This window comes from Geotrypetes seraphini, chromosome 19, assembly GCF_902459505.1.
Source record: "Geotrypetes seraphini chromosome 19, aGeoSer1.1, whole genome shotgun sequence".
NCBI lineage: Eukaryota > Metazoa > Chordata > Amphibia > Gymnophiona > Dermophiidae > Geotrypetes > Geotrypetes seraphini.
In genome coordinates, this window is record NC_047102.1 from 4,153,492 (window position 1) to 4,178,946 (window position 25,455).

General features: G+C 40.0%; 1 protein-coding gene across 1 annotated transcript in view; it reads right to left on the bottom strand.

Annotated features, from left to right (window-relative positions):
* The window catches only part of SLC6A5 (solute carrier family 6 member 5), a 44,811-nt gene extending 19,716 nt beyond the window's left edge, over positions 1-25,095 (bottom strand). Inside the window, exons 1-13 of the mRNA XM_033928763.1 lie at positions 24,973-25,095; positions 23,798-24,325; positions 21,335-21,470; positions 18,359-18,490; positions 17,940-18,113; positions 11,518-11,659; positions 10,579-10,711; positions 7,057-7,191; positions 4,639-4,742; positions 3,376-3,500; positions 1,532-1,644; positions 500-631; positions 175-274 (exon numbers count right to left, since the gene is read on the bottom strand). Of these exons, the coding sequence (XP_033784654.1) occupies positions 175-274; positions 500-631; positions 1,532-1,644; positions 3,376-3,500; positions 4,639-4,742; positions 7,057-7,191; positions 10,579-10,711; positions 11,518-11,659; positions 17,940-18,113; positions 18,359-18,490; positions 21,335-21,470; positions 23,798-24,325; positions 24,973-25,095 (2,077 nt within the window). The remainder of the gene's footprint in view (positions 1-174; positions 275-499; positions 632-1,531; positions 1,645-3,375; positions 3,501-4,638; positions 4,743-7,056; positions 7,192-10,578; positions 10,712-11,517; positions 11,660-17,939; positions 18,114-18,358; positions 18,491-21,334; positions 21,471-23,797; positions 24,326-24,972) is intronic.
* Positions 25,096-25,455: the final 360 nt, after the last annotated feature.

Consider the following 25,455-nt stretch of genomic DNA (forward strand, 5'->3'; position numbering starts at 1 on the left):
TAAGATCTGAAACAGCAATGTGCACAGTGAAGGGTCTCAAGACATGTAGCAATGCTGGTTGAATATGCACGAAATAGACAGAATGAAAATCTGTCACCCATTTTAACCTGTGCCCAGGCTCTTGAAAGATCTTAGTTGAAAGGCAAATGAAACAGAGATGCTTTTCTTTCTCACCATAGATGTATGATATTCCCACAAGTTCAAAGATTGCGATGATGACGAGAGAATATGAAGCTGCATACGTATCCACCAGTTGCAACATGTAAATTCCACCCTAGTAGGGAAAATGAAGCCATGAAAAATAGCAAAGACATGGGTACCTGTCCTGTAAAGTAGATACATTACTTTCTGAGAGTTGCAAGTCTTTAAATACATTGCTTCAAAACGTATTCCATGTAGCCACAGTCACCTACTTTCCCCCAAGATAGATTTCCTCTACTTAGCATTAAAGGTAGGTTGTAAACCCAAAGCTGGAAGGCTGTTCCTACAAAGCACATACCTGAGTGATCATAGGAAACCCCATGATGTAAAAAGCCACACAGCAAATGAGAGTGAAGAGCGGTTTGTGCGTACGGAGGTACTTTGGATACTCATCCGCAACAGAGGTCACGATGGTCTCAATAGTGGCAAACTGAGGACATAAAAGAAAGAATTACCAAAAATCCCTGCCAGAGCAAAGAATTCGACTTAGTAACAGGACCGGTCTGAAGTGGCCATTGTCTGTTATTACTTATACAGACAACTTTCTATCCACAATGCTTCGTCATCTCTCCCAAACATTTTATAAATTCATCTTCATTCAAAAACCTTCTCTTTCTTCTAAAGACATCGAAAAATCAAAACTTATCTGATTACTCTTCCAGGAGAGCCCCCGCCAGGAGATTACTCATCTGGAAGAGTAATCAGATAAGTTTTGATTTTTCAATATCTTTATAAGAAGAGAAAGCTTTTTGAATGAAAATGAATTTATAAAATGTTTGGGAGAGATGACGAAGCATTGTGGAAATAAAGTTGTCTGTATAAGTAATAGCAGACACTTCTGACCGGTCCCGTTACAAAGTCGAATATATGGATTGTGGGAGTTTGCAATTATCTCTTAACATACTGAGCTATTGACTGCATAATCCTGCTCAAGTCAGAATAGGGGCATCCAAGTCAGAACATCCCAATATGTATTGTGGAAATTTACAATTTTCAGACTTGAGCTTCCCTTTGAAAATGCCCATCCACAGCACCTTAAGCTCTGATTTAAAGAATGCATTTATGTGTGAAAATGCAAATTAAAGGCTCCTTCACATGGCATGGAGATCTAGGGATGAGCTTATAAAAACTACCCTGTTACGCCCTGGATCATTAAACATTTTCACTCATAACACAGAGGGGTTAGAGAAGCAAAACCTTAGTCAATCAGGGCCTTAGTGAAAGGGATGGGATTTCTCTCATTTAGCTCAGTGTCGGGAAAGAGAAGGAAGTAAACTCTTTCTTTTCCAGGTGAAATTAAAGACCCCCACCCTATAAAGCCCCAGTTTACCATTGTGTCCAGTCCCAGAGTCAGAAGCATTAGAAAGAAGATAATAGCCCAGAAGGGAGAGAGGGGAAGCCTGGTCAGTGCTTCAGGATAAACCACGAAGGCAATACCGGGACCTAAGAAGAGAAGAGAAATGTTCATGTCTTTTCTCTCATATTCTCTGCTTCTCCTTCACTTCATCTCCTTTATTTACATATAATCTACCAACTGGAATAATGTTTGCACTTGGTATCTTACAGAACTAAAAGCATCAAATTGTAATACAAGACACAATTACATGGCGGACTGCTATCATTGCAAAACCAACACGAAAGATGGAGATCTTCTTTTGGTGAGTTAAATATGGGTCAATTTGATGGAGTTGTGTGGACAATGAGTTTCAATTCATTAAGCAGTTTCTATCCATGAACAGACTTCGACACAGGAATTGCCGGCAGAGCATTACGGGAGGATTTAAGTTGTTGAAATGACGCATAATGTTAAAGAACCGTCTTCAAATAATTCGGTGCAGTATCTCCTAGCACACTTATGTACAAAAGCGACAGCCTTAAATTTGTTCTTCAGATCAACTGGAAACCAGTGAAGATTGAACAAAATTGTTGGTACCCTAGGTCAGTCTCAGTGTGTGTGCTGCAACACTGTGTTATACTTGGAACACCCATTTCAGCAATTTGGGAAAACTAAGACTTTATTACAGTAGTCAAGGTGGCTTAAGACCAATGCTTATAAAGCCATAGAACATTATTAGAGAACATTTCGGAGTGTAAGCACATAGCCAGTTTAAAGAAAATTGTCCAAAACACAATCTTGGTGAGATGAGAACTGAAGAACACACCTCAAAGTGTGATCTCTGAAAGCAAGGGGAAACTATCATTGCATAGGAGTTCCTGGAATAGGAGCTTGGGTGGCCCAAGAGAACTCACTCTTGTTTAATTATAAGATGAGCTTGTTGGTGGCCAACCCTTCATCCACAGATCACAGACAATTGTTGATGCCGATGGAGACAAAGGCAAAGCCACTTAAAAAGGAAACAACAGTGTTCTCCAAGAGCTGACAGCACGTTCACTATAGGGCCTAAGTGGATGCAGCTGAGAGCACTAATCCATGTGGTAAAGGAGTCCACGTTGCATTTTTCATTCCTGATCCCAAACTGTTGCTATAGGTCATGACATGTGCAGGATTACCAGAAATTATCTAACAATTTTAGTCTTGGGATCATTTAATAAACGCTGTTACTAGAATGCTGCCTTTTTAAATAAAGAAATTAAGGTCTGTTTGCCCACAGTTAAGAGTACAAAGGCTCTCTTGCCACATCAGACCCAGCAGCCTCTGATCACAATCTCTGTATGATTTTCTCTCTCCCTCTCTGTCCCCTACTGTATGTGACTGACTCTGAAAATGTGCAGGCAGAAGAATGGTAGCACTGTTCCCACCCTCATCGGGCAGAGATTCACCAGCCACCATTCCCCAGAAAATGTCCCCAGACTTATGAACTGAATTTGTGCTCACACATGCACATCCATAAAAATAAGAACATAAGAATTGCCGTAGTGGGACAGACCGAAGGTCCATCAAGTCCAGTATCCTGTTTCCAGCGGTGACCAACCCAGGTCCCAAGTGCCTAGCAAGATCCCAAACAAGTGTCCCAGCCTCTGCCCCCTCTAACTAAGCAACCGTGACTTTAAACCAGATTTAGACTAGGAATTGGAGCATAACCCTGAGTATTACCATCCTCTACACCAAAATTGTGTCCAAAACATTGAGTATACAATATCAATAGACTTCAGCAGACAATAGAGATCGCTTGGCAAGACCCAGTGTTTTCAGCTCATGTATAAGCACTTTACCTTGATCCGCAACCTTTTCGATGTTTACTTTGAGTTCATTTGCCATGAAACCAATAACTGAGAAGATGACAAAGCCAGCAAAGATGCTTGTGGCGCTGTTGGTACACGTCACTATCAAAGTGTCCCTACAGAGAAAAACAAGACATGGGCTAAACACTGGAATGAATTCAAGTATAGAAGACAGAACAGTGAGAAGCCCTGGAAAGAGATTTATTTTAAAGAACATGCAACGCTTAGGGATAGATCTTAAGAGGTTAAATTATAAAGTATTTTCTGCTTGCGGCACATGTTTTATGGAGAAAAAAGCTCTTATATGGTTGAACATGTGCATATGTGTACATGTGTCCAGTGGTGTAAGAAAGGATAAAGAGATTCCAACATTGCAAAATAGGAACACACATGTTATAATCCACATGTGTATGTCATGGCTCCACCTGTGTCCCACCCAAACAGTGTCAGTGACCACATATGCACACCTTCATGTCAACATTAATACTTTCATGAGTGGTGCAATTTTAGGTATACTATTTTGTACACATATAATGAGAAATCCTTTAAAAAATTACCCCCCCCCCCCCATTGGCACCCTATGAAGCAAGCAACCAAACCACCTTAGGGGCATGAAATAAGTCCCTCAACTGTAAAAGCCACTTGCTGAAACACAAACATGAGGCTTTGAAGCTGTGTCATTACAACAGGCTATCTTCTGCTCCAGCTGGAACTTGGTCACATTACAAACCATGGGGTCCTTTTATCAAGGTACGCTAACCAATTTAGCGCATGCTAAATGCTATGACATCCATTATATTCCTATGAGGATCTTGGTATTTAGCACATGCAAATCTTTAGCGGGCACTAAATCAGTTAACGCACTTTAATAAAAGGACCTCTATATGATGTCAGGTTTTGTGGCTGTTAATTTTGTGACATCGTGCAATATGAGGACTCATAGTTTGGTTCCTATGGATGCTTGGTTATCCCATAAAATAATATATTTGAAATTCAGTAGCAGTAGCAATTTGACTATATTACTGGCCTGGAAACTCCTGCACCTTTAATAGGATGGACTACTCTTTGTTTACACTAGTACCCAAAGGGAGATGGCCAAACCCCCTCGAAAGGGCAATATCCCGCTGTTTAGGAAATCGTGACCTATATAATCCCTAAGAACTAGTGAAACAATTATGTTTCTTCTGCAGTGTTTATGAAAATCTAATGTCTTTTGGAAACAGTGATCAGGAAAATTATATAACTGGTACGTACCTGTAAACGTTGTTATGGAATTTATTATAGGAAGAGAGAGTTATCAAACCTCCCCACGCGGCAGACAAGGAGAAGAAAATCTGAGTGGCAGCATCCTTCCACACCTAGAGAAGCATAGGTTAAAAAAAAAGAGGTAATTAGCTTCATCCCAGTTCAGGATCAGGATATTAAAGCAAGATAACAAATCTCGCTGTGATATCTTTTTCATGAAAATAATTTGGGTAAGATGCAGTTTACAATAGAATCACCAGAACTACGGGATTCTTTCAAAATCATCTGCATAGAAGAATTGAATGTTACGTTCATTGCACAGATTGGAATATATCCACCCCAGATTCTGTTCTTAGCACTCAAACTTGGGGACTCATCCAAGATGTGCACCCAACTAAATAGGACAATGAGCCAATTAGTATGAATAATTGGCACTAGTTTTAATCTGGGCACACATATTACTACATACTATTCTATAACAATGAGCGCCCAAAAGGGGTGTGGCCATGGGCAGGTGAGGGGCATTCCTAACCTATGCGTGTATTGTCATAGAATACCCGAGATGAATTAACCTGGTTTCAGCAGATGTAAATCTTGGTTCCCAAATTTTGGAGCCAAAATCATCATGCAATACTAAATTCTATAATGGGCGGCCATCTTTGAGGACCTAGTAGAGAACAGCATTGAGTGCCAGATTTTTTTCTGTGACAATTTTTGAGCACCGTTTACCGAATTGAGCCCTCTATCAGTGAAAACCAGCGAGAGCCATAAGAAGAATCTGTGCTTAGTATAAAGATGAATTGAAAATATCAAAATAGCTGGACTAGTGCACTAGTCCAGCTATTTTGATATTTTCAATTATTTCTATATTTTGGGACTGGTACAAGCTTTTACCACTATAGCCATATTCGAGGAAGCTTATAATATAAAGATGAAGACATTAATGCTCCATAGACTACAACTCACAGAGACAATTACTTAACCCCATAACCATATCCAGTTTCAAAATGATCCGGTCATTTTGTCACTTTATATTATATCACATAGAGTTATGAAGTGGTGAAATACGACAGGTTTCATAAGCCCTGTGATGTGCAGCCCTCCACTTAGAACTACATTTAGTATATGGTGCCCAAATTCGGGTGCCAAAATAAAATCCATGCAGAGTGGTGTTCTATAAATGGTGCTCCGAGGTGTATGACATTGATTTGAACAGCATTTAGGCCCAGATTCTCTAACCGGCACTGATTTTTTTTTTGGTGCCAGTAGGTGCCCAAGCTCAGTAAAAAACATAATTTAAATGACATTTTTAACGGAGTGTCAAGACACCTACCAGTGCTTAAAAAATTGGCACCGGAATCATGCACTTTAGGCCACCTAATGCCACTTTGGGCTTGGCTAACATCAGATGTGGCAGTAGTCGGCCTAAAGCACCTATGGAGGCTCGATTTACATCAAAGATCGGCGACGGAAATGTAGGCCTGGAAAACCCTGGCCTAGATTTCCAGCATCTATCTTTGCCGGAGGCATGATTCCGTACCCATCGCCGTCGCGTGATTGACATGTGATCGGCGGCCACTTTTAAGGCAGTCGCCCACCACGGCGCCTGTTGCAGAATCCAGGCCTTAGAGCCAATTTCCATGCCAAACTTTGGAAAGCAAAGATTTAGACCAACTTAAACCTGGTATAAATCCTGACACGTCAGTTAGGCGCAGATCCCCAGTATTCAGTAACACCGTGAACATCTTTAGTGAACACGCCCATCCCTTGGCCATGACCCCTTTTGAGTTGCATGCTATAAGATGTGAGCACAGATCTATATAGAATAGTGCTAAGGAAGATGTGTGCGGAAATCCAAATTGTTGCCAAGTTTAACACCAATAATTATTATCACCCAATTATTGACACTAATTGGATAACTAGCCAATTTAGTTGCAGACACATCGCGGAATAGCGCATAATTTTGTACGCACAAATTTATAGAATTATCTTTGTAGAGATGCCTAAGGTTAGACACCTACTGTAACTTAATTAGTAAATTGACTTCAATTATGAGCTTCAACAAGTTCATAATTGAAAAAAAATTAATTAGGTGCCTATCTTCTTGGGCATGATTCTAGAAAAGATAGGCACCTATTGCCAAAGTATGCACATTTAGAGGCACAGAAGGACTTAGGCATCATTAGGCGTGCTTCTCTAAAGGAATTAAGTGCCTATAATGTAGGCCTTTAAAGCCTTGGCCTACATTACAGGCATCCAAGTGTTAAGTTAGGCACTGGTAGGCATGATTCTGTAAAAAGCACCTAAGTACGACTGACACAAGATAGGCACCTATCTTTTTAGAGGCCAATTACAGAATTTCCCCCTTAGTGAGTAAGACTGATAACTGGATCTAAGTGTGTGTTATAACTGGAATAATGATCCCACCATAGCATCGTTCAGCTTCTCCCATTTCGGTGTGATGAAGTACCAGATTCCAGCGCCAGCTCCCGGCAAAGTGACTCCTCGGATAAGCAGGATGATAAGAACCACATAAGGGAAAGTAGCAGTAAAATACACCACCTAAAAGATTGCAAAAGAATATGGGTTCCGATAAAATAATGATTGAGAACAAGAAGATATTTTTTTTAAAGGAGCGCTGGACTGACATCACAAAGACCAAAGATGAGAAATGAGCCTTGGATGGGTGGAAGGGGTGCATGGCAGGGAGATGACAGGTTCATCCTCCAAGGATGCCTGCTCGTTTCGGACATCAATGTCCCTGGTTCCCCAGGCTGTGAGTAGACATGGCGTTGGGGTTAGCGGTAACTACTGAGTGAAGAGGTGCTACAGGAGATGGGAGAAGGTAAGGAAATAGATGTTCCAAAAGAGAGAAAGATGTGTTTAGTGAATAAGATGAACTACTTGTTATGAGTTTGCTAGTACGATTGGAACCTATAGTAGTTCTAGAGAAATATATATCTAACTATAGTTATCGATAATTCAATGACAATATCCTCAATGAATCAGATATCACATGCTGTACATGAGCTATAGAGATGTAGCAGGTCGCTTCTTTAAACACCTGAAGAAGGGACCTGTATGGTCTCAGAAGATCACATACAGCTGGGACCAATCCAAAGCTTCTAGAACAACTCTAGGAGGCCAGAAGTATTCTGAGCATTTTATTTATGCCTAATGTCAGTGGTGTGAAGGGTATCTGGAATATTCTTATCTCCAATCATCCAAGGAGAGGAGCACGGGGGAAGCACCTGGAAAAGAAAGTTACACTAAAAAAGAAATACCAAAGCATTTGGAAATGGATACACATCGGCAACAACCACAGAACTTCACAACCACTATGTGCACCACAGCACAACTATGACACCAGTCTCACAGGTAACACTGTACATGACCACATAGCAAGGAAAGAACATCAACTTCAAGGTATGCTTCTCTCGGGGGTCACTTTCCTGCATAATGTGGACTCTATTCAGCTAACAGAAGCCTACTTGGTGCATTGTTACTAGGGAATTCAATGACTGAATGGTCTTGGCTGTAGAAAAGGGGAGTATGTAATTTTCTATTTAGTTATAAAGGAAATTATTCCTGTCATATCCCTTTGTAGCCCACAATTTTCCAACTCCAGCCCTTGGGGATCTCCCAATAAGTCATTTAGAAAAAAAACATTTTTATGAAGATTACGAGATTAGCTACATGATCAGATCCATTGTACGTGTAGGTGTTTAGGTCATCTAAGGTCGTTCTGTGGAAATTAATAGACTTTTTAAGAATTCCCAAGGACAAAAGTTGGGTCTTAGATCAAGAGTGACCCCATCCCTCACCCACTCGCCACTGCTAAAAGAGTTTCCAACATCCAGTATGCCCTTGGTCATGTCTTTAAATATGGGGTTAAACACTTATCTCGTTCCTCCTGGACTTTTTAAACATGGCTTCTGCTGCAAGGGAAGGGGGGAGGATATTATCCTCTAGTCTAATACTTCAGCGACACCACAGGATGACACAATTGCTTCACCTAGTTCCTGTGAGACTAACCATGCTCTGTGAAATAACATCCCAGTAACTACAAGGGCTTCATTCCAAGGCACAGCCAGAGTGAACCTGAAAAAATGTGCAAAGCAAATCTTTTCAAAACAGAAAATACTCAAGACTCTCAAAATTGGCATTGAACGTCATGGCATTAGACACATTTTTGTCCCGGAACCTTGTTCATTAAACACTCACTGCTTGTGGGAATAATTACAGTATGCATCTACATTTACATTAGCAAAATCATCATGAATCAATTTATTATAATGATTATCAAATGAATTAATAATGGATGGTTGCTTATTTTAATGTGTTTCCAGCCAATAAAACTTATAATAATGACTTTGTTATGATAGTTCCAGATAAACAGGCAGCTGGTGGCAGTGGACATGAACTGCTGAGCTTTGAACTCCAGAATAAACACTGCAGAATGCATCAATGTGGCTTCGTATTACTTTAACAGGAAGGGATGCAGCAGGCTTGATGCAGTAAATTAGAATATACATACTTGATTTCCAAGCAATCACATGAGCCTAAAAGTATACAGATAGTTAAGTCTGCCTCTAGCCTCCAACCACACTTCTTGCAAATGTTATTGTGGTTTGTTTTTAATAGAAAAATAGAAGTTATATCAGTGTAGAGTGAGTGTAGCACCATACTAGGTGAATTTTAATTGATTCCTGTTCATAGATTTTCTTTATTCTCCGGGAACTGTAGGCACATATGTAATGTTTACATAAAGATGAAACACAAAGCTATGTCCTTCTTGAATCTTAATGTAATCTGGTTTTGGAAATCCCTTCTGATGTCTTCAACTCCAGCAGCAAGAGCACTGGATATTTTAAACCTGACAGCAATGTCATGAATATATGAGCAAGAGAATGAATGTAACCCATGCAAAAAGACTCTAAAAAAAGGGCAGAGAATTTTAACAGGCAAAAGTTAATTCGTACTTATTGCTTAGATGACTTCAGGCAGCTGATCTTCTGAGTCAGAAGGACATTATTTCCCTTTACATTTCAATGCATTTGTGATTTTAAACTCTTCTCACCCATTTTGAGTAAGATGAAACCTAAGGTGTGAGTGAGGAGCTGAGGACATTTTGTTCTTGGGCTCTTGGAAGAGACTGAGAACCTGAATCCTAGCTGGGCACATGCAACACCCTAACCAAATTGGAAGGGTCGTACCTCCCAATAAAAAAAAAAAAATATTGATGCTTTCAAGAATAGAGGATCAAAAATAGAGCACAATGAACATGAAGTTTCCCATCAAAGCTTCCCAAGAAAGACATCTGATGAAAATAATGATGAATCTCACCATAATACACCTTGAGAACACGGATGTTGCAAAACTAACATCAGATACCATGAAGGTCATTTTGCAGTAGGTTCAATACCTTGCTTTAGGACAGGGCTTCCCAAATATGTCTAAGAGATTCCACAGCCATTTGACTTTTCAGGATATTCCCATTGAATATACATGAGGAATATTTGCATACACCGGAGTCCCAATTAGAGAATGACACGGGGACAAATTTTTCCCATCCCTTCTTCACAAGCTCTTTTCCTGTCCCTGCCTCATCTGCACAAATCTCAAACACTTTAAAATCATACAGTAAGTGTTCGAGGTTTGTCTGGTTATGGCACAGCTTACAGGAATGGGACAGGAACAGCAACAAAACTCACGGGGACAGAGCAGGGAAACTGAGTTCCTGCAGGGACGGGAACAAATTTGTCCCCCATGTCATTATCTGCTTCCCAGTCTATACAAATCTATCTTATTCTCTTTCATTGTAGTATCCTATAAGCACAAGAGGCTGTGGGATCCCCAGGACAGGTTTGGATAATCTTGGTCATGTAGGCACAGAGTTGTGACTAGTTTTGCTAAGATAAGTCAGAAGCAGATGTGACACGTTCTTACTTTTCCAGATGTCTTGATTCCTTTAGCAAGGGATGCGTATACAATGATCCAAGCCAGAAGAAGAGAGAGAACTAGTGGCCACCTGATCTCACCAGGATATTCAATCCCTGCAGATATCTTCAGCATGTTATACCTGAGTGGCAGAATAACAGTGACAAGAGATTTTATTTTCCAAAAATGGTTCAAAAGGATAGATGCACCAAGGATAAACATCTAGAAAATGGCCATTTAAAAAAAAAAAAAAAAAAAAAGATAGATAGATATTTTCTGTTTTGAAAATGGTCATTTTCTCTCTTGGATTTATGTAACTTTTTCTTGAGCCATTGAAAGAAATAATAATAATAACTTTATTTTTCTATACCACCAACACCCAAAAAGTTCTAGGCGGTTCACAGAATAAAGAGGACTGGACATTCCAGTGATGATACAAAGCACACAGAAAAGCAGTACAATATTTCAATAGTGAAAAATACAATAAAAAACTATGACATAGTCATCAATAAAGTAAAAATTTTTTTGAACAAATAACCAATTTTCTAAAGGTGCAGTAAGATGCAGATTGTTGAATCAGGTCATCTAACCATACTTGAACTTTACCTGCTTGATAAGCCAAAGGTCAATCAAAATATTTTTTATAACGGCAATTTTTGGGATTAGGAAAAGTAAACAAACCAGTACGCCAAGTAGGCCTAGTTGAACGGTACCATTCAAAACGAGAGAGGAGATTATAGCGGAGCTAATCCAAATAACATCTTATAGCAAATACAAGCAAATTTTTCAGTGAGGTGTGTGACAATTACACCATGCTCCATGATCCCGAACATAGTGGATGCATTCTTAAGATGTCTGGATTTTGTTATGTGTGACCAACAAGAATACTATCAGAATATGTCTGCAAAAGGAGAAATAAATTATTTATATGTCAGGCATCTGTCTTACTTGAAATACTCCTCACTTCCACTGACGAAGCTTTTGTTGGCGTAGCTGGTGTAATTCACCAGAGTCAGGTTCGGATAAGCATTCATACAGAAACTGCTGTTCTTGATCTGGATTTTGGGGTGATCTCCAAGTATACATGAATCTGGGAAAATAAAGCTTAATATTAAAAAAGAGGACGTTTATTTGGTCAAAAATGGGGTATAAAGTTAGGCATCCTAAGGGCTGGACACCCTTTCGGCCTAGATGTCCAAGTAGACAATTTAAAAAAACAAAAATGTCTTTGGACGCCTAGTGGCTTGACTTTCGAAAAAGGACGTTTCTGTGCTTAGCAGGAAACATCCAAATCGGACTTAGATGTCCTTTTCGAAAATGGCTCTCCACATCTGCAAAAGTAGCAGGTAAATTTATTGACAAACACAGAAGAGTTCTCTAGTGATATGGGACCTTCTTCTATAATCTCAATTTTCAAGGACTGCAGTGCCCAGGTATAGCAAAGAACTTTGCTTTATTTGAATATTTAGTAGTGTCACTGCTCATATGCATAGTTTAGGCCTAGTATTTCACTGGTCTTACTTATGAGGGAAATTATATGCAGAGCAGCTGAATTTTACCACAGTATATAAAACTTTACTCCCAGACCCTAACCCTGCCTCCCAATCTACATACAAGTAGGTAGAACCCACTACATAAAATTATGCATAAAAACAGCCCAAAGTTTTTATAGACTTATGTGGTCAGCATTAGGATCAACTGTGTAAGTCCTTTAAGTCTCTTTCTTAATTATCCATCATCGTATTTTATTGTTAACCTTTAGATATGTACTGTGGAAAGGTAATACGGAGAAGAACAGAGGCTGAGACACTCTGGAAAATGCAGCACCTCCTGTAGCTACCAAGTATTGTATTGTCCCGAGTAACACAAATAGGGAAGAGCAGCATAGTATGAAAGACAATCTGTTAGGCATTTGGGGGCCATTCTATGAAGGCCTAAATATACCAACAGTAGTAACTTGTATCAGGCTCTAAAATCGATCTTAAGCCAATATAGCTTAATGTAGTAGTCAGACACATGTTCCTCTCTTGTCAGCCTATAGAGAGAGGTATGACCAGTAGAAGAAAGAAGACGTTGATGCCCCTGTACAGGTCGATGGTGAGGCCCCACTTGGAGTATTGTGTTCAATTTTGGAAACCGTATCTGGCAAAGGACATAAGGAGACTTGAAGCGATCCAGAGGAAGGTGACAAAAATGGTAGGAGGTTTGCGCCAGAAGATGTATGAAGAGACTGGAAGCCCTGAATATGTATACTCTACAGGAAAAGAGGGACAGGGGAGATATGATTCAGACGTTCAAATACTTGAAAGATATTAACGTAGAACAAAATCTTTTCCAGAGAAAGGAAAATGGTAAAACCAGAGGGCATAATTTGAGGTTGAGGGGTGGTAGACTCAAGAATAATGTTAGGAAATTCTTCTTTATAGAGAGGGTGGTTGATGCCTGATGGAGGGAGGTGGTAGAGAGGAAAACGGTGACAGAGTTGAAAAAAGCATGGTATGAACATAGAGGATCTCTAAGCAGAAAATAATGGTATATATTGAAGAACTAAGGCCAGTACTGGGCAGATTTGCACGGTATGTCTCCTGTATATAGCCATTCAGTTGAGGATGGAATGGTTTAGATGGGCTGAAGTGAGCTTTGATGGAAACTCCAGTAGATGGAACCTAAGGACAGTACAATTTAAATGAAATGATTAATTTATGGAACATGTATGGTTGGACAGACTGGATGGACCATTTGGGTCTTTTTGTGCTGCCTGCAAAACCTGTAACACAGTAGCGGGAAGACCTAACAACACAATGGTCGTGGTGAGTCTATTTACTATTTAGTCACTTAGGGCTCCTTTGACAAAGCCACGGTAGCGAGTACTGACACAGGAAATGCAACGCAGCCCATAGGAATAGAATGGGTTGCATTGCATTTGCCGTGTGGGAATCGCGACCACAGTTTTGTAGAAGGGACCCTTAGATATTGCAATGTATCAGTCTCCTTGTTGTCAAAGAACTTGGCCATCTCTCATTCTGGCATGAGTTGTGTTCTGAAATTATACGTCTCCCTCGTCGCCTGAATTAAAGCTCATATTTTCTGGAGAGGAGTTGAGCCAAATTTTGGCTACAGTGAAATTTCCCCATTACTGGGATTTCGCTGATATTTAGGATATGGATTGGACATTGTCGGAGGCAGGACACTGGGTTTAGTTATGTTCTTATATTCTGGTAGCCAGTGAGGAAGCTACAACTCCCTCCCATGTAGCTCTTATAGCTGAATTACAATTCCAAAAAAGAACCACTTTCTGAAAAAAAGTGTGCATATGATACTGTTCAAATATAGATATTTATATGTTATAGATTTTTATCTGGAACTTGATAGAATCACTCTGAAATTTGGATTGCAGAGAGGGTATTTTACCTAAGCTATAAGTACAGTGGTGATAGTTGACCTGTAAGGAATTCTATAAGTGTAACCTCCATTTAGGTGTCCCAAACCTACAAATTAGGAGCTATTCTATAACCAAATCTAGACACCTAGATTCTGTTATAGAATGTGAACATAATCTAGATTCTGTCACAGAACACTAGCATAACCTATGAGGAGCCGCAGAAATGTTCTCAGCCTAACCAACAAAATTGGGGCAGTCTCCATCGAGGGCTATACACTTAGTCCAGTAAGAATGCGGAACGAAAAAAAGGAAAATCGCTGGACTAAATCTATAGCCCTCGATGGAGACTGCCCCAACTTTGTTGGTTAGGCAGAGACCTTTTCAGTGGCCCCTCATAGATTCTTCTACAGAACAGTAACATAACTTAGATTCTTTTACAGAAACTAGCATAACCTTGATTCTGTTATATAGATATGGCAGATCCATGCTAAAGTTAGACATGAGGATTTAAACCAGGTTTCAGATGGTGTAAAACCTCATGCCCAAAACTGGGTGTGCATAACTACTCGGAGAGCTGTTTATAGACTAGCGCTCAGCCATTTATAGAATCTAGTCCCTAAGTGGTTAAATTTATGACGGAACAAAACAGTCCTCAATTATACTGCTCAGCTAGATCCATAGGGGGTAGATCTAAAAGGTCGCCTAAAGTTCGGTACTGGGATGCTACATGCTAAGCATGAATTCTATATAGGCAAGTATGCACATAATTGCCATTATAGAATACTGGGGAATAGTGTGGCACAGTGGTTGAAGCTACAGCCTCAGCACCCTGAGGTTCTGGGTTCAAACCCACACTGCTCCTTGTGACCCTGGGCAAATCACTTAATCACCCCCCCCTCCCCTGCCCCTCATTGCCCCAGGTACATGAGATAGATTGTGAACCCTTCTGGACAGATAGTAAAAATGCTTGAAGAACCTGAATAAATCCATGTAAACCAAGTAAAGTAGGAAAGTAGAGAGTAAATATCTAACCCCTAAATACATCACTGACCTATTCTCCTTCTCAGCCAACAAACACAAGAGAAACTCCCACTCGCACTTCGTTTCTCCCCCGGTTAGAGGATGCAAACTAAAAAAACACCATGAGCATCTTCTCTCACATCAGGCTGCTCTATGGGGTAAAGACCTAGAACAACTCCTATTGCCCACCACTTATGAGGTATTCAGGAAACGCCTCAAAACCCACCTATTCCTGAAATACCTAGACAGCTGACCCACTTCCCTCCTTCCCCTCTCTTGCCCTTTCTCCCCATTGTTCCCACATCCCTTAAGTTAACTCAACTTGTACGTCAACTCAACTTGTGCTCCACTAATCTTCTGTAAACCGCATAGAACTTTATTATTTTTATTATTAAATATTGCTACCATATACAGTATACAGTTATCAGAGTCTATATGTATATTCAGTATCACTGACCAAACGCAGACCTCAGCATTAAAAAAAAAACACTGATTAACACGGTTTAATATCAGCCTTTATAATTATCCACCCCTCCTCGATACAACTTAAGGAGGAGAACATTACTCGTTTCCATTTTGACTCAAAAATCCAAAATGATCCCGATTCCATTATGAGGGCAGGGCAGTTTCAGCCATGAAGTCAAAAAGTCAGTTCAGCCGTTTCAAGATAGCTTTAAAAAGTTTTCTTTCGAATGAACCTTCAAATATCAATGCTTTCCAAATTTGGGGCTTCTTGAACCTTAAATCACTCCCCTGTCAATATGAATTCCAGTTTATAGCATCCTCCGATTGACCTTGAGGCATCCAGTCGTCCAATGCCACATTCAAATCTGATTATTTTTGTAGTGACCAAGCAACACAAAGCCATTTTCTGTCATCAAGAGCATGATCAAACCCATGTGCAAGCAGAAGACAGCAGTGGTAGGATTAGGCAATTAGGGTGATGAGAAAGTCATGTATTCCATCTTTGTTTCTGGCGCTTTAGGTCTGCTCCTGGCCGGTAACCTTGGGGGGGGGAGCAACACTGAAATGCAAAGTCCATCCTTCCAGGCAGGGTTCATGAAGAAAGTAGGGAAAAAAATGTAACGAAAGTGTTTTCTCCAGAACTCGACATCACAGTGACGGGAGAATGTGTTAGCTCTGTTGTGAGCAATGAGAAGATCGGGAATAAACTGTAAAAATATATTCATTCATTTCAAAGAAACAAAAATTATTAAATTATACTTGGAAAGCTGAAAAAAATTCCTTTTCTAAGATAAAGCCTGATGTACTACAGGGTTGGTTCTCCGTCCTCCTCTTTAACACTTGTGTGATCAGAGAATTCAAGATTGGCTGGTTCTTCTGTTCTGAGAATTCACAATTTCATCCATCTCTAGCCTTCCATAATGTCTTAAGTCCTGCTGAGAAACCATCCTTTATTGTTGCTTCTTTAAACTCTGGGGGTCATTTACTAATGGTTAGTGGATATGAATTTTCGATTTTCAAACAATTGTAAACAACATGCCATCTTCAGTAGTGCTCAGAATAAAAATGTTTTATGAGAGACCAGACATGGAGCAGAAACCCCGACAGTAAACTTCTCTACAGCCAGAAAATGTTTGCTTCCTTTCGTTCCCCATTTTGTTTCCGCATAGGCTTGATTCATTCGTCTTTGTTTGGCCATTCTGTCGTCATGGAAGCAAAGTCACTCCGCGCAGGCTCTTTCAAAAGAATGCACTTTTTTTTTTTTTTTTTGCAAAGAGGGGACACTCTTTTCCTAATAATGCGCAAATGCGTGCACTGTTTGCCTTTGAACACTGGTTCGTGCATGCACTGTGCTTTGTGCATGTGCAACGGTTTGAGTGGGTGCAGAATCCGGAAAAGAGCGTGCCCTCTGTGCACTGTGCACACTTTTGAAAGGGTCAACATTATAATGAGCAAACAAAATGAAAAAACACCAAAGGAGAGTGGGGAGGTTCTGCTCATTTTCCTTCATTAAAAGTTAAAAATATGCAAGGACATAGGATATGTACCTTCAAACTGGGAACCAGGGAAGGCAGGATTCAAATGATGCTTCATGTGACCTTGGGCAAGTCACTTGCATGGGGTACAAACAATTTATGAACCTTCCCGGGACAGGGAAATACCTTTAAAGCTACAACTGAAAATGGGGTGAGCCAAATCCTAAATGTTCTTCTCCTTTTCTTAATTATATGTATGAGCCCTCCGAGACATCGTCATTGGTTGTATCATCTAAGTTGCTGACACTATCCTCTCCCACATTGTGACTCCAGAGGCATCTTAAACACACTGCAACGTCAATCTACGCAGCACAATACCGTATATATATATATATATACTGTCTATCCTGCAGGGTATGCAAATAATATATTTTGCGCAATGCAGCCTTCCACTGGCCCGTTTCGGCTGTCACTGAATGAGTGCACCTCAGGAGGCCGCACTTCAGAGCCTAGAGCTGTGCTTGATTAGGTCTTTAACACGCTACAGTGGAAACGGAAGATAGGAACTCGGTCTTCAGTTATACCGAGCCCCATCTAGGCACTCGCTTCCTCGCAGATTTATGGGTTCACACACAATGTCAACACGTAAGGGCGTTGACACTGCCTCTGCGGCACTGCAGTAGCTGCAGCTCTGCAGTGCCTGGGAGCCTTCCATTGGGTCGTAATCCCTCTTGTTGCAATTTTTAATTCAGGCCAGGAGAGAGCACCATTGTCCTTTCAAGAGCTTCCAGAGGCAAAATCTCCCTGCGTCCAGGCAGTCGCAACCAGATCTGCTGGTTTAATTGCATCCATCCCTCAGCCCCGAAAGCTTCTCTAACCCCGCATACACAGGCCTCCCAGACCCATAGCCGAACTGGTTGCATTGGAAAACAATTTCAGATCACCAAAGATATAAACATGAATTTGACTCTCAGTCTCTGAGCAAGAGCAGAATTCAGATAAGCCCCATAAGGTTGTCTTTGTCTTACCCAGTAAAAGTCGGTTCTTGTCCTTACAGTCCTGCGTGTTCCAGGGGTTGGTGCAGGAGGCCCAGGGCAGAACGGGCACCAAAGATGCAAACAGATAGAAGAGGGTGTAGCACATAATGATGTTATAATAGATGGCAATTAGGACCGAAATGATCAGCATAGCAATTCCGCATCCTGTGGGAAGAAAGCAGGACCAGAAAGCTAAACCACTGAATGAGGGGGGAGAAACAACGCTGAACAAGCAAGAGAAACTCACAGGACTGACAAACTGCAGGATTCTCACTAAAGAGCATGGTCAACACACTGTCATGAACCATACATAGAGACACAGAGCAGCTCCGGTGGGTGCGGAGAGATTTGATAAGAGGAAGGGGATGGATGGGAGGGAGGTGAGGCAGCCGGAGGTCCTATCTGCTCACCTTGAAAGGCAGGGATGGCTTTCCAGACAGATATAGGCCCCTGGCTGGCAAACTGACCCAGGGATACCTCCAAGAAGAAAATCGGAATCCCAGCAAGAGCCAACATCGTCAGGTAAGGAATGAGAAATGCACCTGGTGGATAAGGAAACATGAGAACAGGGTGAAACCTTTCTTGTAATGGTCAGCAAGGACACCACATGTTTATTAGAGCAGATAGGTTTGGACAAGTTCCTGGAGGAAAAGTCCATAGTCTGTTATTGAGAAAGACATGGGGGAAGCCACTGCTTGTCCTGGATCAGTGGCATGGAATGTTGCTACTCCGGGGATTCCGGAATCTTGCTACTCTTTGGGATTCTGGAATGTTGCTACTCCTTGGGTTTTGGCCCGGTACTAGTGACCTGGATTGGCCCAGTAAGGCTATTCTTATGTTCTTATTTTCTTCAACTTGCGCCTTAGAAATCCAAAATATTCTTATCTTTCCATATCATTTCCTCTCTCTCTCTCTAGATTAAAAAAGATAAATGAACGGCAATCTGGTAAATTACTAGTGCAGAAGCTGTCCTTGAAATATGTCACCAGAACTTCAATCTGGGGAAATTGTGCAATAAATTCACGTGTCCATTCTTTTAATATTCTCTTTTTTAGTTCATTGTTACGCTAAAATAAGTTTGCTAAGTCAAAGAAGCAATTGCTAGGATTTATCTTCCACCTTTTTAATGTACGATTGATAATATGACTTAAGTAATTTAAGATGTTCTTTAAGTTCGACATTAAATATTGGTTTTAAATCTATCCTTTAAAAATACTGGTGCATGTCGATGCCGTGCCCACGTTGGAGCAAACCATAAACCAAACTGTGGCAAGTAATCATTTCAACAGTAATCCCGCCGTCCCTTGTATTGTCTATCTTATAACCTGTTTTGCTGGTGTTACTTGATTATGCATTATTTCAGATTTGTTTAAATAAATACTCTTGCACATCCCCGAGTTATTGTACAGCAGAGACGGAGGTATGTGGATGTAAGACTTCTGTCTCTTCTGCAATCATGGACAAACTTAATTATCTCAGTGTTAGATTCTGTATACGCTTTTTATACTTGGGCATTTCTTTATGCTGTTTACTTGAGCATTATTATCCAATTTACTTGTAGATAAAAGCTCGATCTCGTATGTATTTTTGTACGTAATTTTGTATTTTTGTATGTAAGTTTGTATTTTTGTACGTAATTTTGTATTTTTGTACGTAATTTTGTATTTTTGTATGTAAGTTTGTATTTTTGTACGTAAGTTTGTATTTTTGTACGTAATTTTGTATTTTTGTATGTAAGTTTGTATTTTTGTACGTAATTTTGTATTTTTGTACGTAATTTTGTATTTTTGTATGTAAGTTTGTATTTTTGTACGTAATTTTGTATTTTTGTACGTAATTTTGTATTTTTGTATGTAAGTTTGTATTTTTGTACGTAATTTTGTATTTTTGTACGTAATTTTGTATTTTTGTATGTAAGTTTGTATTTTTGTACGTAATTTTGTATTTTTGTACGTAATTTTGTATTTTTGTATGTAAGTTTGTATTTTTGTACGTAATTTTGTATTTTTGTATGTAAGTTTGTAACCTGTCCTGGGTAAGGCTGGGATATAAATAAATAAACCAAGCCAAACCAAACCTGCGCATGTCAAAAATGAGAACATAAGAATTGCCGTTGCTGGGTCAGACCGGTGGTCCATCGTGCCCTGCAGTCTGCTCACGCGACGGTCCTTAGATCAAAGACCAGTGCCCTAGTACATTGTTTATATTTAATTCAGGACTTAGTTGGTGAAATGAAATGCATTTCACTAGAATTCTTGTCTATGTTGGGTTGTGGATTCCGTTTTTTTATCAGATACATAGACGTTTACACATAAGGACTTAAATATTTCAATTATAGAAGTCTATTAAGTCTACAAAATTCTGACTTCCCTGTAAGCAACATTTTATTTGTCCCCCCCCCAACAAAAAAAAAAAACCCAACATAGTGAGAGCAATAAGTTTCCAGACATATATAAAAATAGGGCCATTATACGCTTAACAAGATAAAAAAAGAGAAAGAATAACAAAAACCACTACTTAAAACATTTAGAACGTCGCTGTTTAAATTTATGGTTAATAATTGTTTGCAAAAGAAAAACCCGAACGTATTAAAGATTAGATTATCATTAAGGTTAAGACATGCGTTGTTGGGTTTTTTTTTTTACAAAATGTATGCATTAGGTACTAAATCTGGATTAGTGTGAAAAGACTGTAAGATCGTGGTGCTAAGTAGAAATTAAGGCTGACCTTGACATCAAAAATAGTACAAAATATATTATATCGTAATAAAGTATCCGGTCTATCCATTTTGCTAAGTACAAAAAAAAAAAAAAAAAAGCTTTAACCGTCAATCGTTCAACTGTTTAAGTAAATAATTTTATTTTGTAAATAATTTTATTTAAATGCATATGCACTTCTGGATTTTAAATTCATGTTATGAAGTTAGTCATTAAGTATAAGCTTGAATTCTTCCCGCCCTTCTATAGATTCCAAATAATGCTCTACTGTTACTGAATATTAAAGTGTGAATCGTATTCCTTAATGCTTATACCGCTTACTCCATTTACTAGCGATAGAAAAATGGTATATCTAACAAGTTTTGAGCTTTGCAGTCTGTTTTATTTTAAATAGCTGGACGGCCTCAAGGTTTCTTTCATTCACCAGGTTTCTGGGGTCCTCTTTTCTCCAGCATCTTTCAGATGTTTTGTGCCTGTCTTTTGCATTTTGCTAAATTTCTGACTGACCCAAATGAAAACGCGGCCTAGAGCTACCTATATTGAATGCTTTCATTGTTGAATCTCTTTAAGGAGCGCCTTTGGAATCCATGTTCTTAGGTTCCCTTCTTAGGAGACTAGTGCGGGGTGCAGGGCTGTAGGGCTGGGTATGTAAAGATCGCAAAAGCCTACCTCCCCCATTTTTAAACGCCAGGTATGGAAATCTCCAGACATTGCCCAGACCCACGGCATAACCCACCATGGACAGGATGAAGTCGAGCTTGTTGGACCAGTTTCCTCGGGCTTTGTTCTCGTCTCCTTCATCGTCCTCCTGAGAAGAAAAAAAAAAACACTTTTATCTGGAATAATCGAGCCACCAAGAAAACAACAAACTTGTGTTCCTAAATATGCTTAGAACGGCAATAAAACCTTTTTTTTTTTTTTCTAACACCTGTCCTGAGCAGCTGACAGCCCCAGGGAATCTGGTTACACCTTTGCTTGTCTGAGCTGTAAGCTTATTCTGCAAAAACATTAAGGAATACCTTAAAACTTGAAATTCAGAACCCAAACCACTGGTATAGTTTGTGCTCCAAACCTTGATTCTAGTCTGGAATTAACAATATCTGAGAAAGCAATACACTCATTTTTTCCTGTTACAATGTGTGTACTCCAGGCATGAATCTAGCCATCATATGAATTATTAACAAAAACGAGTCAACGTTTCGGAAATGGAGTTTGGAGTCTTAACAGTAGGAAAATTTACTTCAAAAATTCCAAATCCAAGGGACTTTCAAGTTGTTAATATTAATCTAATTCTTAAACAGAACGAGGCAATATAATTTAGTGCACTGTAGAAGCCTTGACATGCCAATTATATTAAGGACAAAAAAAGTACTTAATAAATACATGTAAATAAATTTTGCATAAGGGCCAAACAAAACGTGAGCAGGCATGCTCGTCATATTCATAAGATTATGCATTATTAGGAATTTCAGCTCAGTAATGCTCCTCTTTTGAAGGAATTCACGATTTTAAAAAAAAAAAACACCATAAAAAACAACCCCACAAATCATACAAGCTCAATCTATAGCCCTTCTTGTTTGGTCCCTCTCGACAAGAGCACTAACACACACCCGTGGTCTCTGTGAACGGTGCTTTGATCCTAGGAACTGGCCTTGTGGATGCCACTGTGTGCTGAGTCTCCCCTGATGTTATGTAAATGCATTCACCGTGCCCAGGTAGGACTAATTTGTAATGTTTGGCCCCTCAAAACATTCTGAAACCTCGGCACTTACAAAAATAGGTTTGTGCTATTTTGGCTGTGGTACATAATTTTCACCCTTTTCGGGTAATGAAAACATCCCATTAATTTCAAGGGGAGACAACTTGGAAACAAAATTAGTGCAGAAGTTTACCAGTTAAGCCCCTAGGCCGATCTTTTTTTTTTTTTTTTAATTTCATTGGTTGTATTGTTAAGCTACCCTAGAGCAAACGGACAAAAGTACTTTTTAGGGATGACATTCATAGTGCCGCAATGTCACCAACCAGTGGCTCTTCTGAGTCTTTTTTTTTTTTTTTTTTGTCCATCAGTTTATCAGATGCATCTTTTTTAAAGTTGTTAACTTTGATAGGCTGTTCTCACACTAGGGATGCATCTCTTCCGCATCAAATATAAATAATGGTAATATTAATAATGGAAATTCATAAGCTAAACTTAAGATTCTAACATGGCATCATTTGGACAAAGCATTAAACATACGGACAATATATCCAGAATTTTTTCTGGTTTAGAGTCCCATAAAACATGTTTAAATTAATTGAAGAATCTGATTTCTTGAAGACACATTTTAATTAATTATTTGATCAGGGGAATCACCGATGAAACCCAAAGTTACAGGATGAAGGCAACTGATATAATGTGCAATACTTTTTAAACCAATAGGAGGAAAACATTTTTCGCTCAGAGAATAGTTAAGCTCTGGAACGGGTCACCAGGGGTTGCAGTAAAAGCAGATAGTGTAACTGGTTTTAAGAAAGGTTTGGACAAATTCCTGGAGTAAAAGTCCATAGACTGTCATTAAAACATGGAGGAAGCCTCTGCTTGCCCTGTATCGGAAGCATGGAATGTTGCTACTCTGGGGATTCTGGAATCTTCCTACTCTTTGAGATTCTGGAATGTTGCTATTCTTTGAGATTCTTCCTGGAATCTTGATACTATTTGGGGTTCTAGAATCTTTTGTTACTCTTTGGGATTCCGGAATCTTGCTACTCTTTCAGATTCTTCCTGGAATCTTGATACTATTTGGGGTTCTAGAATCTTTTGTTACTCTTTGGGATTCCAAAATCTTGCTACTCCTTGGGTTTTGGCCAGGTACTAGTGACCTGGATTGGCCATGATGAGAACTGGGCTTGATGGACCATTGATCTGACCCAGTAAGGCTATTCTTATATATAAAGGAATCACCATGAAGACAGAATATATATATTATAGTGCTACATTTTGAACTAAAGGACACTATTTAGTGCAATTTTCGAGGTGCTTTTTTCACTATTGAAAACTCTCCAGGACAGATAGGAGAAAATGTTTCAGCACCTCTGACGGTGGTATAGAAATGTTACTATTCGCCTACTAGACAATGCTCAGAAGGAACTTACCCCAGTGCCATCGCCAGGCAGAACAGAAGTGTTGCCATCTGTACCCAAGATCACGGTGCTTTGGCTCATGGTGACCCAGCCGCCGGCGGCATTGTTCTGCTCCAGAGTGGTCTTGCCAACACCACTTTCGTGACTTTCTCCGGCCGCGCTTTGCAAAGGCTTGATCTTGCAGTGCAACGTACTGCTTTGCTCTTTGTTCCCCGCAGCGGGGGGGCTCCTCAGGGCAAAGGTTTCCAGAGAATCCTTTCGAAGGACAGAGTTGGTCTGGGCCGGGGTGCTGACTTTGCAGACTCCCCCGCTTTTGGTCCTCTCGCAGTCGTTTTCCACGATCTCCTCTGCGGGGAAAGTCTTCTGGTCGTCGGCCGGAGAAGTGCAAATCTTGGCCAGTTGCGGCGCAGCTTGCAAAGGTGGGTTTGGGTCACTTTCGGGGCTGTTTCTCGTAACTCCCGCGACTCCGATTTGTGCAGAAGCGACTGTTTCGGGACAGGAAACAGCCTGTTTACTCATATCCTTTTCAATTATGCAATCCTAAAACGACAGCACGTGCAGAAAATTCACACACACAAAAATATGTGGTTAGACTTTTGCTTCGAGGTTTATATATAATACAATCTGTGCAAAAAAGAAATGCAGATACATGTAATATTTCATCGCATTTTCCGGTATTTTTAATTTGATGCAATCGTCTTTGTCTTTACTAACAGAAAAGTAGTAGATTTTAAAGACACTGAGCCATGAAATCTTCTGTACTGTTGCATTGCACAAAGGTTTGCAGACCTCGCCACTGGCCGACCTTTGTTGGGTTTCAAATCACGAATGGTGAACGCTTTCTCCCCTTTCAAAGGTTCTTCAATTTTACGCCTCATTTCCCGTCTGTCATTCAACCATGCCCACTGCCTGTTTTCTAGGGAATGGACAAGCCGCTTGCATGCAGCTCCAGAAAGGTAAAAATCAATCGCAAAGTTATTCTCGGATGTTGAATAATTGAAACAGAAATGCGAAATATTTAACCTACTTTTCTATTTCCCAAAATCTGTTTTGCGCGGTCCTAGCTTAAAATAGGAGAAGCTTATTCTGTCCTTAAGTTTTACAAAACATTATCGCGCCAAGTCTAGGAAGGAAAATATAACATAGCTGCGTTCAAAGTTCCTTCAATTGCAACAAGAGAGCTGAACCGAATTTTCTCCCGTGCAGACAATATCTGCAATATTAACACCTTTAAGGCCAACAGATGCAAGTTCAATATCCGCATAAACCTGCACAGCGCTCAAATGTACGAACTCTTTTGGCAAGTACATGCGCACGGCTTCGCTCGTTTCAGCACCTCGGACAGTTCCCAGCGCTTCGCAAGGAACGAGCAGCCCAACCCTCTAACTGCACCATTTTTGAATCTTTAAAGGAAATGTGTAAAAATAAATAGATCAAACTCTCTTTTTTCTCTCTCATGAAGATGCACATTTTAAACATTCTCTCTCTCTCTCTCTCTATGTACTTACCATGGCTTAAGTATCGGATCGTGTTGGCAGGGAAAGTCGCAGCGCTGGCTCTTCGATCGAATGAATTTAGCTCAGCTAAGAGCAAAAGCTTTCTACACCTCCTTGGGAAAGACTGGGTTTGCGTCAGTGCATAGGAAGGTGCCCTTCGTTTGACATTTTCCT